This window comes from Corvus brachyrhynchos, unplaced genomic scaffold (genome assembly GCF_000691975.1).
Source record: "Corvus brachyrhynchos isolate BGI_N302 unplaced genomic scaffold, ASM69197v1 scaffold28, whole genome shotgun sequence".
NCBI classification, from domain to species: Eukaryota; Metazoa; Chordata; class Aves; order Passeriformes; family Corvidae; genus Corvus; species Corvus brachyrhynchos.
The window spans coordinates 9858333-9875206 of record NW_008246058.1 but is presented as its reverse complement, the minus strand read 5'-3'; the positions used below and the strand labels follow the sequence as shown (position 1 = coordinate 9875206).

The 16874-nt window shown below is 35.2% G+C and overlaps 1 protein-coding gene across 3 annotated transcripts in view; it reads right to left on the bottom strand.

The window, feature by feature from the left end:
- Positions 1-231: 231 nt before the first annotated feature.
- Positions 232-16874, bottom strand: part of NUDCD1 (NudC domain containing 1) — a 36867-nt gene continuing 20224 nt past the window's right edge. For all 3 annotated transcript variants that reach the window (XM_008642641.2, XM_017746107.1, XM_017746108.1), the window contains exons 4-10: positions 15026-15206; positions 11743-11928; positions 9537-9744; positions 7339-7483; positions 5903-6028; positions 3660-3819; positions 232-2432 (exon numbers count right to left, since the gene is read on the bottom strand). In XM_008642641.2, coding sequence (XP_008640863.1) covers positions 2140-2432; positions 3660-3819; positions 5903-6028; positions 7339-7483; positions 9537-9744; positions 11743-11928; positions 15026-15206 — 1299 coding nt within the window. In that variant the 3' untranslated portion in view covers positions 232-2139. The remainder of the gene's footprint in view (positions 2433-3659; positions 3820-5902; positions 6029-7338; positions 7484-9536; positions 9745-11742; positions 11929-15025; positions 15207-16874) is intronic.

The following is a 16874-nucleotide window of genomic DNA, read 5'->3' as shown; positions in this document are numbered from 1 at the left end:
TAACATGGAAAAAAGGATGAACCTTTTCCCCGTGTTCAGTTATTTCCAGATGCAAACAAGAACTCTCTTGAAACAGACACACATTTGGAATGTGAGTTCTAGTCTTTGCATATTGTAATACCTTTGAAGAGGTAACCATTTTACTTGACTTTGTTCCCTCTGTGCCAGGAGACAGCAGAGCATGTTTCCAGACACGTAACTCACAGCAAGAAGAATTTGACAAAGAACAGCTGAAATTCTCATCTATATTGAAGCTACCTGCAGTAGACCAGAGGTGACAAAAGCATGTTGACTATGATTCTTTTGCTCTTTCATTCCTCCATTTCCCAAATATTACATGTTCTTAACTCTGTGTTGCCAAAGATTAAACCTCAGGTTACTAAGTAATATTCATATACATTGAAAAGCACTTAATTTATGCTCCAAAGCAATAAACTATATAAAATCTTTTCTATAGGACCTCTGAAGGAATTCTACCATCTTGTTTGACGCTATTGGCCAACAATAAAATTTAGATGCAAAACAGTCATGCAACAGTAATACATTCACTGAGTCTTCTCAAAAAGCATTTTCAAGACAGTTTTGAAAGGACAGAATGAAAAGAGGTTTACAAATCCAGTATGTTTTAACTCGCCCAGGTAAAAGTAAAGAAAAGCTTTTCAATATTGGATATACAATACAATCCTGCTGTAAGGAGAAGGAAAATCAGGTTCCTTGAAAGGCTTCTGCATTTGGAGGGTTTTTGCACGCCACAATTGCTTGCCTCCCTCTTGTTATTTAATCAGTTCACTGATACAAATCCGGAGAATTTCCAGGACAGTCAAAACAATCACAACTAAAGAAACACTTATTCTTCTCTCAACAGATTCTTAGAGTTCTGAAATAATATTGGTAGGGAGATGCAAACTAAAAGGCTGCTTGTATTTGTGTCTCAGTACTTTGGTACCACAGATGACAGCAGGTTTCCTGCCAGTACACAACATATTTGGCATTCTTTGCTACGGATCTGTAAGCCAACTATGAAAAAAGCCTAACCCAGGGTGAAGCTGTCACAACTGACTCTTTGGTTTAAATGTATTCACAATGCCAATTTATAGTAAGAAACAAAAATCTTCAGATACAACTACTCAACTCAATTAACCATACCAGTTTGTTACACCAAAGCATCCTCATTGCCCTGAGTACTCTCACATTGCAAATACACCATGTTTTGACTTGTGCATCATAGACAGAACAGTTAAGTGACAATGCAGCATTTACAGTGGCATCTGAGGAAGAAGCAGCACCTCTGAGTTTCCCATCCCACGTTAGAACACTGGTGCTTTTTCTGTCAGCCATTTTCTCATTGTAAATGAGTCACTTGAAATGAAGTATAAAGTCAAATGAAAATGGCACAACTGAGAGTATAACAAGACCTTAACTAATAGCACTCGATGTATCATTGCCAGCTATACATTGACCCTTACTTTGCTTCTAGAAAAGGTACTAAAGTGTATTCTAGAATTGTGAACAGATTTTACTGCAAGGATAAATAAATATCCAAACCAATAATCTAATATGTGCATAAACAATAAAACTGCTCCATTTAATTACCTGTAGAAGAAACATAATAACCCATTCATTTCACTCACATTTCACTCAAAACTACTGAATGTCAAAATATCAAATCAGTTTTTTTGTTAACAGTATTTGAACTGGAGATTTTTTCTTTATGATACATTCTACTTTGCATATCATATGCTTGTAACTCTTTATCTGACTATTTTTTTCAGAGGTAAACAGTGGCATTTAAAAACAGAAGTGAATTCTCAAAACTCAGAAGTACAGAGAATAAAGTCACTTGGAAAAAGCAATGCATTAATCTATTCACCTATGCAATAGCAGCCTCTGACAATTACTTTGACAAAGATGTTAATGCAGAAGACATTTTTCCATAGCTCTGAAAAAGCTTACTTCCATGGCAGCAAAGTCAAAAAACTCTCAATTTCTTACAGAAAAATTCTAATGAAGAAATTTGATTCCCCTGTAAAACATCCCCTTTTTGATTTTCAGCAAATTGTACTGAACTCATCAGATTGTCTACCTAACCAGTTCTATAACAAATTGTTAACACAAACTACAGCAGAGCACACTGAATAATTAATTTCCAGAGTTCACCTTTATTAAAAACAAGGTTTTTGTTGTGAGAACAAATAATCTCTCACTCGTAGCTTGAAAGCCTAAGATAGGATCATTGGCTTCCAGGGTTGCTACCAGCTGCTTAGCAACCTGCCCTACTTGTCTTCCTTCCTTCCTGTTGTAGAGAACTGTGGCCAGAGGAGTCGGCTGGCGATAGATGAAAACTCGTCGCAAGCACTCGCAAAGAGCAGCGTAGGAGTAATCTGGAGCACAAGCCATGAACTTCTTGTCTTGTTTCGATGCTTGGACATAACCTATACAGTCCAAAACCGAGTAGATGGGATAAGTAATATATATGTGTTTCAACAGAACTTTAACTGGCTGATAAAAACCCAAGCTTAACTTAAAAAATAATACTCAATTCGTAAAAACAAACAACAACAAAACAAAACAAAAAACCCAACAAAACCAAAAAAACTCCCACAAACAAACCACCAAACCATTCTTATTACATAAGCCAGTACTTTCTGAAGGAATGCATTAACCAGTTTAATCAGTTTAATACCAATATACAATTCTCGTGTACCTCATCTTAACTGGTGTTTTGGATACATATGTATAGCAAGATACTCTTCCCACATCTGGCTCCTCTCTGCCTCACCAGGTCTTTCATTTTCTCAGCAGGATCATAAGGGACAGACATGGTCCATATGGGCAATCTTGGCCCAATATTAGCAGTCTAAGCAGAATAGATCTCTTCTCTCTCCTCATTTCCCAGTGGGCAATTAATTACATTTAAAAATGAAGATTTCTGAGTCTACCTAATCTTGAGCAGACACTTAAAACTTGTCTTCTGTTTAGAAATGACTAAAAAAAAAGAGGTTTTTTTTTACACATTTTAATTTCTGTTACTATTCACTCAGAAGGAAAAAAAGCCTCCGTTTTCCACTGTCATTACAGGACTCCAGTAGCAAACAGATTAATTTCAGACTGATTTCCTTTCACACTTCTGAAAAGAGAATTGAGATACAATCTTTTCAAAGTGATCTACCATCTTTCTGAAAGGTTATTTGCTTCACTTCCATTGAACAATGCATGCCAATGGTTATCACATGGGACAAGAAGAGAGGAAAAATCTAAAGGTGACTTATTGAAACACCTTACCATAAGATTACATAGACCTAGACATATAATCAATTAACTGCAGCTATTGCCCCGACAATGTCTGTGAGAGTGTTAAGGTGGTGATTATGCTTTTCAGTCTAACTCAAGGTCACTCAGCCAAGGAACTCTCCTTTTTACTGTGCAGTACTGTGCTTACATCCTATACATGGTCTGAAAAGGCTTGTTTTCATCCCAGGGCATAAACATTTTATTTCTATGTTCTCTTATTTCTAAAATTAAGCTACCATGCCGCTATCAACAGAATTATAATAACTTTCAATTCAGACTTAAGTAAGTGAAATATCAACATATGCCATAGCAGAAGTATTCAGATAGAAAAGTCTCAGAGGTGTGTGACACAGAAGTTAATTTCTTACCTAAAGCATTAAAAGTTGCAATGTGTTCCCACATATTCTCTGGTTGGTCAGAGTGAGGCTGCCAGAGAAGAGCATCAACATCATGCCTCAGGCAGAAGCATGGCATTTCTCTGGGATTCACAACAACTGAGAAAAGATACTGGTTGCTTCCAAGATTAATCTGAAAACAAAACAAATACAAAACATTGATTCAAAGCATAAATAGCAGATTCTGTTATACATACTGCCAAAGTTAGATGATCAACAGTTTTGTGTTTGTTAGTTGACAAAATGTTTGAATACATTATGCTGCATCCCACCAATCAACAGCTCAATACACCACAGGTGCCTTACGCATTTCAAGGAGATGCAATTAAGTTTGTTAGAGTAATATTTAGAGAAACATTATGTCCGCTGCACCAGCAAATAGGAATGAGTTTTGTGCAAAAATGGTTTTCTAGGACAGATCCTAACCTACAACTTTTGATGTTAAGAAAAGATGCTTTCTAAGTAATCACATCTGCTTTTCTGCAGGGCTAACAGAGAAGGAAATACTGTCCCTCTCAGGTAAAAGCTGCCAAGCACTGAAACAAGCATTAATTAGAATACTGAAATTATGAAATGTCAACATTTTTTAATTTACTCACAATCAAGTAATTACTAAATTTCAGATGAGCACACTCATCAATAAAAATGTTTGTAGGAGTTTTGGGTAAAAAGCTGGACCAGCCACAGTTCTGAAGGAAAAGGCCTTGTAATTGCTAACAAGAAACCCCAAACAACATGAAAGAAGAACTAAATCAAAGTGAAAATACATTTCTGTACGCTGAAAAATAAACTGAAATACTCATATTACTACATACTTCAACAAGGACCAAACCCACAAGCTCCCACAGAAGAGGCTGAAATTAGTATTTCCTACCCACAGTTACTGTCCTTTGACCATAACGCTTTCAACACATTAGCCTCTGAATTACTTTTATGCCACCCACTTTAAGAACTCTTTACAAGAACCCTGGAGTTCAAACTTGCTCCACAATGTCTTGCTGCCTGCTAGAAAGCAGCCTTTCTTGATCCTATGATCTCATGTTCCTCCTGATTGTCAACACTACTGTCGATGCCACAGACATCAGTTTTGTTTCTGTGTGAGAACTGTGGACTGAGTCTTATGCAAAAAGTGGGAAAGTTAATGGTGTAAATTTTGTATGTTAAGAGTGCAGTAGAAGTTGTGTTACAGCTCAGAGATTCCTATATGGGATAAAGCTGCTGGGGGTGAAGCTCAATCAGGTATTACACTTGTGCCTTATCATCTCACTGATTGCTTTAAGCAATGCAGCTTTCCCAGTTAACAACCAAAAGAATATGTCTGGGAGACTTTGGCCAATACATCAGGCTTAGATACCATCTGTCTAACTCATTCAAGGCCAAAGAAACCATTTTCAACGTGTCTGGTCTTGAATGTGTGTAATGTCTCTGGGGCACAAACTTCTTACCCTTCAGTGCGAGAAGCAGCAGTTTAAGCTGAGTTATTTAGAACTTTATCCGGTCTGGTCTTGAAAATCTCAAGGACAGAGGTTGCACAACTTACTAGGCAACCCAAACTGTGCTACAACCATGACGTAGTTATTGCTTTCATCCAGTTTTAATCTCTTGTTTCTATTGCTAGAAACATCTTCAAAAAAATCCCAAGACCATGAATTAATCTGTAAGGTTTTCACAGGATTTTGTTGTTTCCAACTCTAGCAGCAGACCAGATGAAATCCTAACTTAATGTTAGTCAGGGTTCCTTACAGCCCAGATCAAGCCCACTATTGAAGCAGTTTCCCCCAGTCTGTTATTTTCAGTGCAATTGATAAAGAAGTATTATAAAGTCATCTATGCTCCAGCTTCTTAGTAAAAAAGGTCAGGTTTCTACCAGGCTGTCTGAAAAATTACTGAGGAAAATGCAAACTAAGTCATCTAAAGAATTTTATGCCACTGAAAAAGATCCTTTTCTTACAATTATTGTGATATAACTTTGGCTTTTCAAATGGCTCACTTGTATATGTATTTTTTTAATCAGAACAAAAGGAACTTTGCTTTTATATTAAAATGACATTGAAGGACGCATATGGGTTGACAATTACTGTTGCTACTGTGATTTGATATTATGTGAGAAATTTATGTGATTTCAATAGTCTACAGATTTTTGTACCAATAATAGAAGTCAAATTCCAAATTAAACAATGTTTTGAAGTACTTCTGTAGTAATTTGCAGTACTTACTATATGAGTGACTTTCAAGGTATCGCCATCAAATCTGCACAAGCTTGCACCATCTTCAAGGAAAGCATCACATTCTTCTAATTCTTGAGCATTACAAGGTGGGTTTTCCTTTTCAGGGTTTGGATTCTGAAAAAAAGAATGAACTACACTGAAAATTTAAACTACTGAAAAAAATATATATGAATCCTTTTTATAACAAAAAAAAATTGAACATGAAGAATCATTTGCATATCCATACATACTGAAAGATTAAGCTATTATGTACTTACTCAAAATTAATAGAATGATTTCTGCTGTGGAGGACAGCATGAGTGGTAGCTACAATAAAATCAATTTCAGTTTGAGGAAAGGTATATAAGCCTACTAAACCACGGACAATAAATTTCCTTCTTTAAGCAGCAAAAGTATACAACCCTGAAAACATATGCATATTTAGTAAATGTACATCAGCAAAAGCTTGTTTCAGCCTGCCATCAGAAATGCTATTAAAAAAATGTATTAATTCATTTTGTAAGCAGCTCTAAATACATGACATATTTTAGTTTTGCTAATAATAATTTTAATTTATTAAAATCTATTTAAAATTCATGAAAACTAATGATTAAAAAATCCTCACTTTAAGCTCAGTGTGAGGTACAGAAGAAAAGTAATTTGAAGTTCCAAATAAATCTATGGTCAAAAGATATACTACAATATATTGCTCACAAATGCTGGGGGAGAGACAAGGGAAATCAATCTGGAGTACTAAATAGAATTTCTTTTAATAACACTTTTCAGCCTTATTAAAAGCAAGTAACAATCGAAACCTAATATATCAAAATCCACAAGGAGTCACACTTCACAAGTTTCAGATGAGATGCCATTTTCTAATTAAACCAAGTATCAAGCAAATAGCAGCTAAAAATTACATTTTACTTCAAGCAGACTTCCTGTACAACAATAATTCCAGGAAGTTCATGAGTCATGTTTATAGCTTCCTAAATTTTCCTTTTAAACATGTCATTTACACTCACAGTCTGTAGGTCAAGTACAGCACCCCTAGGAAGACAGTATAAAAGTTTTGCTAACCTATTGATAAACAAGAATCAGACATCTTTCAAAATCATTTAAATTAATTGCTTTAAAACAAACTGCCACATCCTAAACAGGAGGAACAAAGTTTATTTTCAATGTTAAATCAGGCTTCTGTTTGGTGCACAGACACCATCATATAAGTTAAATTCTGTCCCCCTTGAAGATGATTTTACTGTTCAAAGCACATTCACAGCTCTAGTGCCATTAGTTTGTTAACAGTTTCGATTAAAAATGAATGTAGTTAGGACTCTAAGTAGTGAATGAATTGATGAGCTGGGTCAATGCAGTGCAAATTGAATTATCAAGAAAAGACAACGTGCAAAAGTACAAGAATTTTAAATGTTTGGTTCTCAACTCTTTACCATTACTTCAGAAGTAAGATGCATCAGGCTTTCAGATATTTCGGAGCACTGGGAAGAGTCCATAACAAATTCCCCTCTTGTGTCACCGATGATTAGCTCTGGCCACCGGGATCCCTCATTTTTCTTAATCAGAGAAATTTCCAGACTAAAATGCAAAGACAGGACAAAGAATAGCACATGAAAACACAACATCCATTTGTCAGATTAGTCAAAAAGCTCTAAATGTAGATAAGAGCACTTCTCTTCACACTGAACTAATAATGAAAATCACATAACAGAAACCATTAGCATTCAAATTATAAAATAAACTATTCTAACAAAATATATCCTAAAGAAAAACAGGCCAAGTATGGGATTTCTATTAGCCTAAACACAAACCTCAGGGTTTTGAATGCAAGTGCAGTTTACCCTGAAGCAGTCTCATTAAAATATTTCAAATATGGCAGCAAAATCACTTGTAAAGTAATCTATTCAAAGACTGACAGAAGTTTACTACAGAGGTTTATTTGGAACATAAGTACTTAAGTGTGCTTTTTTACCTCTATATGACATCTGGGACAAAAATATTGGTATTTTATAGACCTCAGAAATACTACAGCAGTTAATTATCTATACTGTCTATCTAAAATCATATCTCACAAGAGATAAGATTTCTGTAACATGTGAAAAAAAAAAAAAAACCAACAACTACAAAAATGAGAACCCAGTATAATCACTAAACTGTTAGGAATAACTAATCAAGTAAACAAAAAATAAGACACAGCCTGATGCACCAACATAGTAATTCCATTTAAATACTGTGTTGGACAAACACATAGATAATGATAAAACTGAAGTCAGTTTCATTATACTCGCTTTTTAGATACACTTCTAGGGTCTCCAGCAATGACAGCTGTAGTATACCTGACAGAACACCCTCTAAGTTGCTGCACCATAGCAGCAACTATTTAGTAAACTCTGAATCAGTTTCCAAAGCAATTACACTGGTATTAGGAATAGCATATTTTTACAGAAGATGTTTGGAGAAAGTTTTAGACTTCTAATCAATCAATTTATAGCAGAGCTGCAGCAGGAACTTTAAGAACTGAGTGCAACTTATCACACTGAAACATGGAATTACTCTTTCTCATTAAAATAGAAACCTGAGATTCATGCAGTAACACTCACTTGAATGAGTAATTAAAAAATCAAGTTATTCAGATAAGTTATTTTTCAGCATGATACCTAATAACCAACAACCCCACACATTTTAATCACAGTCGAATTTTAATATACAATAATAGTATAATCTATATAAAAACATTAGTCCCTCTAATTTTTTTTGAGAATTACTATCCTTTACAGTTAACCTTTTGGAAACTGCAAAAAGCCAACTTTATCACAACTCAAGGGGTAGCCTTTGTTTTAGATAAACAGCTATCAGCTGTTGAGTGAACCACCTGGTGGTGTACATGTTTCTTCTTGAGTTCATTAAAGAGTATAAGTATCTCTGAGATAACCAGGCCAGCATGGCTAAGTGGAGACACAGCTCAGCCCTCACAAAAGAAAAACCTGACTGTCTTCGGGAACGCTGAATTATTTTTTTGAACCCTCTTCATTCTTTCATACTTTTATTTCAGAATGAAAAAAACCCCTAAAGTTTACCTCTCAAATACAAGCACACACATTTCTATTTGAGATCTACAGCATTTTAAGTGCACCCAGATTAATTTTCTATAAGGCACATCATATATAACGGATTAGGAAAATATAATAAGGAATTTATAAATCAAACCTAAAGAATTGCTGTTGTATTATTACCAAAATGCTTGTTTGTGGAAAGTTGAAGAGAAATTATCAATACAAACAACAAGGTACATTCAGACAAATCAATCCTGAAATATAGTGAAAAAAATAATTGTTGAACCAATTAAGTTTACTCTTCTTACAAATCTATGTTTAACATTTTGATACCTGCGTGGGTTTTTTTCCTGGCAAATAACTGCAAAAGGAAGGGATTACTTTCACAAGTAGATAAAGAAGCAGTACGGAGACAGCAAAAGCCAGTGAACTGTTTTCAGGAGAGGAGACATTCTTGCAAGAAGGGAAATGTGGTGTAGCATTAAATGAGATCATCCCAGAAGGGCCAGAAGTCAGATATGGTGTATGCTTTTAAATCATTTCCTATCAATAGGAAAACTAAAAAATATATACAATACCTTTTGTCCTCTCTAATTATCCATGTGCAGCTTTCATGGTCCACAGATGAATAGAGTTTTCCTTCCATTAAAGGAGGCTGGTCTTTCAGCATAACACATATATTATCAGGGGAAAAATGTATTTTTATGTCATCTTTAGTGATGTCTTGAGGCAGGTGAACTGTTACTGTCACATCATCTTCAGTCTGCTGCCAGTAGTAGAGAGGGTCTACAATTGGAAACATGCAGGAAAATACAGACTAGATTACAAGTATTTCTGGATTCCACAGCATGTAATGCTGGGACATATGGAATTTTGTGAAAGACACTGCGTTTTTGAAAGAGTAGAAATTAACTTTTACTGTGATCAATTTACACAAAATACATTCTGATCATAAAATGGAGAAACACCTTAACAATCATTTGTGTCCCTCATTTGGAAAGTAATTTATATTCATGTCTGTACTCAAATATGCTGATAGTTATACAGTGGGCATTAACTGTTACTCTTAAGTGTAGCATTATGAAACTGGAACCCAAAATGTACTTAAATACAATGAAACATTAATGATTAATAATTTGGTTGAAGAGACATCAGGTGAAGTATACTGACTGATGCTAGAACTATATGCCATTCAGAGATATGAACACTTTTTTCTTATATATTGTCCCAAAAGCTACATTGACTACTCAATAGAAATGATTTTATAAGAAGAAGTAGTCTTAATCTGCCTCAGCTAATGGAGATGAAATAAAACTGCTTGCCCAGAGGTAGTGATTGGCTTTTTCTACTGTGTCTAGAATCTGTCTGATTATTAAACTGCTAGAAGAAAAGGCCTTTTAAGATAAATTTTAATACAAAAGGAATATTATGACAGCATGAGTGGGTAATGCACCGTTGGTCACAGAAAATACAAATACAGATGAATACATTTTCTAAAAAACATCTTGTACAAGTTACCTCTCTGTTTTGAGAAAAAGTGAAGTATGGGTTCCCCGTGAAAGCTCTCAAGTCATCACAACCCAACCCAAGATTCCACTGATCAAAGCTTCATACCAGCAACTGTGACTCGGGAAGGACTCTTGTACTATTGCCCTTTGCCCCAACTGCCCTGGTTGCAATGCAGTCAACAGGTGCTACAATTATACTTCCCCAGAAACCACTACCATCTGAGACTTGGCAGCCTTCAAAATTCTAAACACTGACACAAACTGTATCTGATATTAAAAGCCCATTATGCCTGCAATTTTATATAACAGTGCAACTAAAATTAGAGCCTACATTAGGTTTAGCAAACCTAATGTAAAAGGCAACTGCATAGACACTGCATTATGGTGCTCAGTGCACTGAACTCCTTTGCCTCAAGGTTTATGTGTACAGACTGTTCTTAATAAAATTACAAGTACAACATCACAGTTGTCACAGTGTTTAACACTGTTAAATTCCAGAAATTTGATCCTTTCATATTGTTTTTCAAATAGGTTTTCATACTATTGACAAAGATTGTGCTAGTATCCTTCAGTTAGGATTTGTTCATTAACCAATACCTGATAGGCAGAAGCAAAAATAAAATATGAAATGATCCAACATAATTACATAAACATACATATTATGGAGCTCAGTGATACTTAAGAATAAACAACTCTATTAACACATTTTTACATACTTAGTATTGTTTTGAGTGCAAAGAAAAACAAGTATGAATGCCTTCTGTGGAAGTTACTACTTTTTCTAAACTCCTTTCCCACTGGACAAAAGAGAATCTTTTACAGGAATCTCATTCTTCAAAAGAAAAATATTTTTTAAAATAATTATTTAGATTTTAGAAAGGCAGGAATAAATTACATAACAGAAAGCTTTCTGATGAACAACAATTTGGGGAGGTCAATGCCCCCACTACCATCTAGGAAGACTGGCTTCTTAATTTGACTACTTCAGACAGACACCTAAATTTAGGTGTTAGCAATCCAATACCAAAAAACTTATAGGTCTTTTTGCAAAACATCGTTTAAGTGTCTCCTATCCAAAAAAGAGGTCCTAATATAGGTTTATGCACAATACAACTTCCAACAGTAAAGGGAAACAAACAAACGAAAGTCAATCTGTCCAGAACATAAATACTAAAACATTTATTCCTAGAGTTCCCAAACAAATGCTAAACCAACAAGGTATGTTCTAAATCAAAGAAGAGAGCAGCCTATCATAACCTGTCAGACTAAGTCTTACCTTTCTTTTCATTTGATACTTTTGCATCATCATTTTCTTCTAATTTGTCACTTTCATTTTGCATAAATGTGAATGGTTTGTGGGAAACAATCATTAGACCATCCCCACTTGGCTCTATTGCTGCATAATGGGGGACTGATTTTCCTTGCAAAACTCTCCTTTTAACAATTTCATATCTTTGATCACCTATAAAATAAAATTTTTAAAAAGTCATGATATATTTCTAAAAGACAAATTATTATCTAAGGAACACATCACATTTAAAAATACTAAGCAATCCTACCTGTTAAATCACAGTACCATGGTTTTCCAATGTGTTATACTGGATTAATCTAAGATTGCCTTTTATTCTTATGATGTCTTTGCTGATCACAGCTAGCCCAGCACAGCCTCTGTACATACATTTTTTTTCTTGTAGAGAAGGTCAGAAGAAAGCTAAGCATATCACATTTTCTGAATCTCATAAGGCAGCATGGTGGTTCCTCATTTCAAGCTTTTACAGCAAGTACTCCTAAAAGTTTGGTTAATGAAAGAAAACCAACTTTGAAAGGGTATATACCTTTGTTACAGTCCTCTGAAGTACCACAGAAGATATGAAAAGACCTAACTACTGCCACCATTCTGATTCATTTCTATGCTTCCATTTTTTTGTTCTTTGGTAACAGAATAGTGGTGGGTGTGATCCCTTTGTCCAGTCTACCAAACAGGGCAGAGATGTCCCAGTTGTTGGTGTCAAGAGACATAACCATGTTTTAAGGCTTTGCTTTGATGAAGCCCTGATTTTGGTAATTTAAGAAATGGCTTGTTCATTAACTACTTACTTCTACTACAGTCTGATTGAATAAACTGCACCCACAGGCACAGTTTCAAGAAAAGTCAAGCAACAGCAATTGACTACTGATGAAAGAGAATGTAAGGTATTGTAATTCCTCAAAACAACTTTTATCTTTGAGACTGGTTCATACATCAGTTTGATTTGTGAGATGCTTGTTTAAATGAAATCAAAATTTATTTCTCTCTTCATAATTAAGGATTGCTTTCAATTTTGTTATTTACATCTCTACTGACAGTAATTTCAAAAATTTTCTGTTCCCTGGAAATGCTGGAGAACTGGAAAGACTTTTTGAAAGATTTTTAAATCCACTTTTATGGATTCCAAGAATATTTGTCATAAGTCATAAAACACACAACGTAAAAAAAATTATGAGAGTGTACAGTATTAAAAAACATAAAAAAATTCTGTGTTGGTGCTCTTATTAAGTAGCAGTCTTCAGTTCTCGACTGGCAGTGTTACTGATTTAGTTTTTCTTCTAAGTTATAACCAGTAATGTTCAGAGGTTTCTTTCTCTTGCTGAGCTGGCCACAAAAGCCTAAGGCAGTTGGTCTCATGTGGCTTTCTCAGAAATATTTCCATCATCCAAGGTTTCAACAGCAGAAAATATAACTAAAGCTACTGAGGGCAACACAGCTGGTGAAGGGCTGGAAAGAATGTCCTACCAAGACTAGATGAGGACTTCAGGCTTGTCTAGTTTGGAGAAAATGAGGCTGAGGGGCAACCTCATTGCTGTCGACAGTCTTCCTAGGGAGGGGAGAGGAAGATGCTGAGCTCTTCTTCTCGGTATCCAGTGACAGGACATGTGGGAATGGTTCAAAGCTGCACCAGATGAGGTTCAGACTGGACATCAGGAAGCACTGCTTTCCTGAGAGGGTGGTTAAACACTGGAACAGGCTTCCTAGAGAGATGGTCAAAGCCCCATCTGTCAGTGTTTAGGAGGCATTTGGACAATGCTCTTAACAACAGGCTTTAACCGGTCAGGCAGCTGGACTAGATGACTGTTGTAGGTCACTTCCAAATGAACTATCGTACTCTATTCTATTCTATTCTATTCTATCCTATCCTATCCATACTATATATGTAGGAGATGGAAGAACATTTGGCTAGTAACATCAAAGTATGCAACCAACTGCTTTAGTTCAACTAGTTAAAGATCTTGTTTCTATCAGTATCAAAATTCTGTTTCCTGGAACATAATGAGCAAGACTATATCACAGTCATTCCAAGAAGGTCTATTAATTTAATCCACACATCTTTAAATCAGACAGTGAAACATGGGGTCTTCCATCCTTTATGTAAATCATGATATTTAATGTACATATATATATGGTCATATTGAATATATAAAGTATCATTTGTCAAACTTTATTAGGATAAAATATTAATTAGTAGGTATTAACATACTAATAAGTTTTCAATGTGTTGCTCTAAAATTAACGGAATAACTTCATACTCTTACAGCAGGAAAACTTAGAATATGCAGTATTTACTTTTTATAAAGGTCTTACAGGTCTACAGGTCTTATATTTATCTCATACTAATTCCAATCCCACTACATCATTAATTGGAAGCTAAAAAAAAATCAACAAAAAAACATAACCAAAGACTCACATCCAGCTGTACAATATTTAAAAAAATACAACAAGATGCAAGTTAGGAATAGAATCACACACAGAATCACCAGGTTGGAAGAGACCTTCAAGATCACTGAGTCCAACCCATGCTCTAACACCACCTCAACTGATCTTTTTTAAACACATCCAGGGATGGTGACTCCACCACCTCCCCAAGCAGACAGTTCCAGTACTTTATCACTCTTTCAGTAAAAGCTTTTTCCTAACATCCAACCTAAATTTCCCTTGGTGCAGCTTAAGACTGTGACCTCTTGTTCTGTCAGCTGCTGCCCGGAGAGAGACCAAGCCTCACCTGACTATAACCACCTCTCAGGTAGTTGCAGAGAGTCATAAGGTCACCTCTGAGTCTTCTTTTCTCCAGGCTACACAACCCCAGCTCACTCAGTTGTTCCTCACAGGGCTTGTGTTCCAAGCCCCTCACCAGCCTTGCTGCCCTCCTTTGAACACGTTCAAGCATCTCAATGTCCTTCCTGAATAGTTCCGTATAATCTCGATTTTGCAAGACCAAGCTAAACAGAAATTGCGTTTCATAACATTCAAGTAAAGTTCTACCTTGTTTTCTAATTATCTTAACCACACAAGTGTAAAACTTTACTTCTTCCTGTTTTTCAAATGTCTGTCAGAATTTAGATTTACAACCAATAACTTGATCTCAAAATGTAAGAAAAAGTTACCTATGTAAAATCTAAGCTGAAGTTTTGTGGAAAAGAAATATCAGAACCTATGGAAAAGTAACTTCTAAGACAAAGAATAAAAGCATGATTTTTATTTTTTTAAATATTACTCACCAGTAATATAAATGTAAAACACTTACCCTCTTTCTTTTCTGCAATTGTAACCCATTCCAAGGTAACATGAAATCCACTTCCTTTTGTGTCCAGTTCATCTTTTTCTACCCTAAGCAGCAGCACAGCTAGTGAATGTGCATCCGATTTTACAAATGAAGCACTGTGTGCCACAATAAATGGACTTCCTAGTTCTTCATTAAACACAATCTAGAAGACAAAAATGTAATAAAAACTCAGTTAAAGCTGGAAGCCTTGCTCTTTTACAGAAAGCAGGGAAGGGTTTCAGTGAATGTCAAATCAGTAACAGTTTGTGTCCCACAAATCTCTGTGCCAATATGAACCCACAAATGTCATACATTTCTGGTTCCTCCTTCTGTGGCTATCAAGCTACTGTACTGAAATGTTTTAAAACATTATTGTTTATATTGAACAATCACTGTAAGAGCCCATTAAACAAAGCACAAAGATCCCCAAACCTGTCTGCATTGTGGCTGTTTAGTACTGCAATAAATAGAGGTACAGCAACTGATGAGCATAACAGGGTCCATAAACACTGCCCATCAACTGGGCAAAGAGTCTCACACTCAAGATGAAAATGTAGGCATTTCCCCAAGGCCCTCATTAGTTCTCTAGATACTTCAACATTCTGAAAATCTTTGTAGACCTTGACATGTACAAACAAGAAGACAAAAAGGTCCAAGCCATCACTGCCAGTGTTTAATTATCAAACGTGCCATTATTTAGCTTTGCAAAGAGAGCCCATTTTCCTCTTCTAAGAAGTAAGAAACAAAAAGCTATAATGAAATGAAGGAAAATAATATTCATGTTTAGGAGAAGCTAGGGTCAGAAGTTCTTGAATTTTTATTTATGTACATGGATTGGAAAAGTCCATCCAATACTTGGATGTTACTAGGTAGGCAGAACACATAAATATTACTGTCCTATTGAAAGGCTAATAAGCACCACTGTGAATATAAAATGTCATTACTTATGAACTTAAAATTATAAATTTCATTAATTCATGAAAATTATTTATATTCTATGAAAATTATTTCATTAATTTCATACAAAGGACTCCACATCTTATAGCATGAGACATTTGGTACCTATAGCTGGAAGTTTTAATTCTAAAAAACAGGTATTCCAGCTTTTTTCAAAAAGTACTCATTCAGCAAAAACCCATGAAGATAAAAACAAAATGAATCCAAACAACAGGGAAGAAGAAGAAAAGAAATAATATTTGCTAGAAGGTTAACATGTGAAAATGAAAGAACAAATGAAAGAATAAATTACAAAGAATTCAAGATGCAGTGGCTGAATGAGTATAGACTCAATCCAGCTGTTGTTACTGAAACCTGACAAAGTTTGAGGATTTATGGGGTTGTGATATTAACACAACTTTAAACCACTGGGTGCCCCACATACTCAACAAGTCAATTTATATGGCAGCAGATCCTCACATATAAATCTCATATTTTTGTTACACTGACAACTTCAACATAACTTATTTATGTGTCAGCATTCTCACGCACAACAGAATAAAAACCAGTTGGTATTTATTATGAAGCATCTAAAAACAGGATGATCAATTTACTTTACTGAACTCTCAAAAGATGTAGAAAAATGAGCTAATCCATCATGTTGAAATCTTCCACTTCAATATGTACACCTACGTTTCTGCCAGTACTAAAACATCTGTGGTTTCTTGGGAAACTACCCTCTAATAAAGAAAATAGTGCAATATGTGGGCACTTTTTACCAGCTTCATCTTTCATAAACAAAGAGGAACTAACCACAGAACATGAGACTCACAATTTCAGGCAGAAACGTAACTTAATTATATTTGTTGTGTCCAAGCAGGATAACGAATACCAT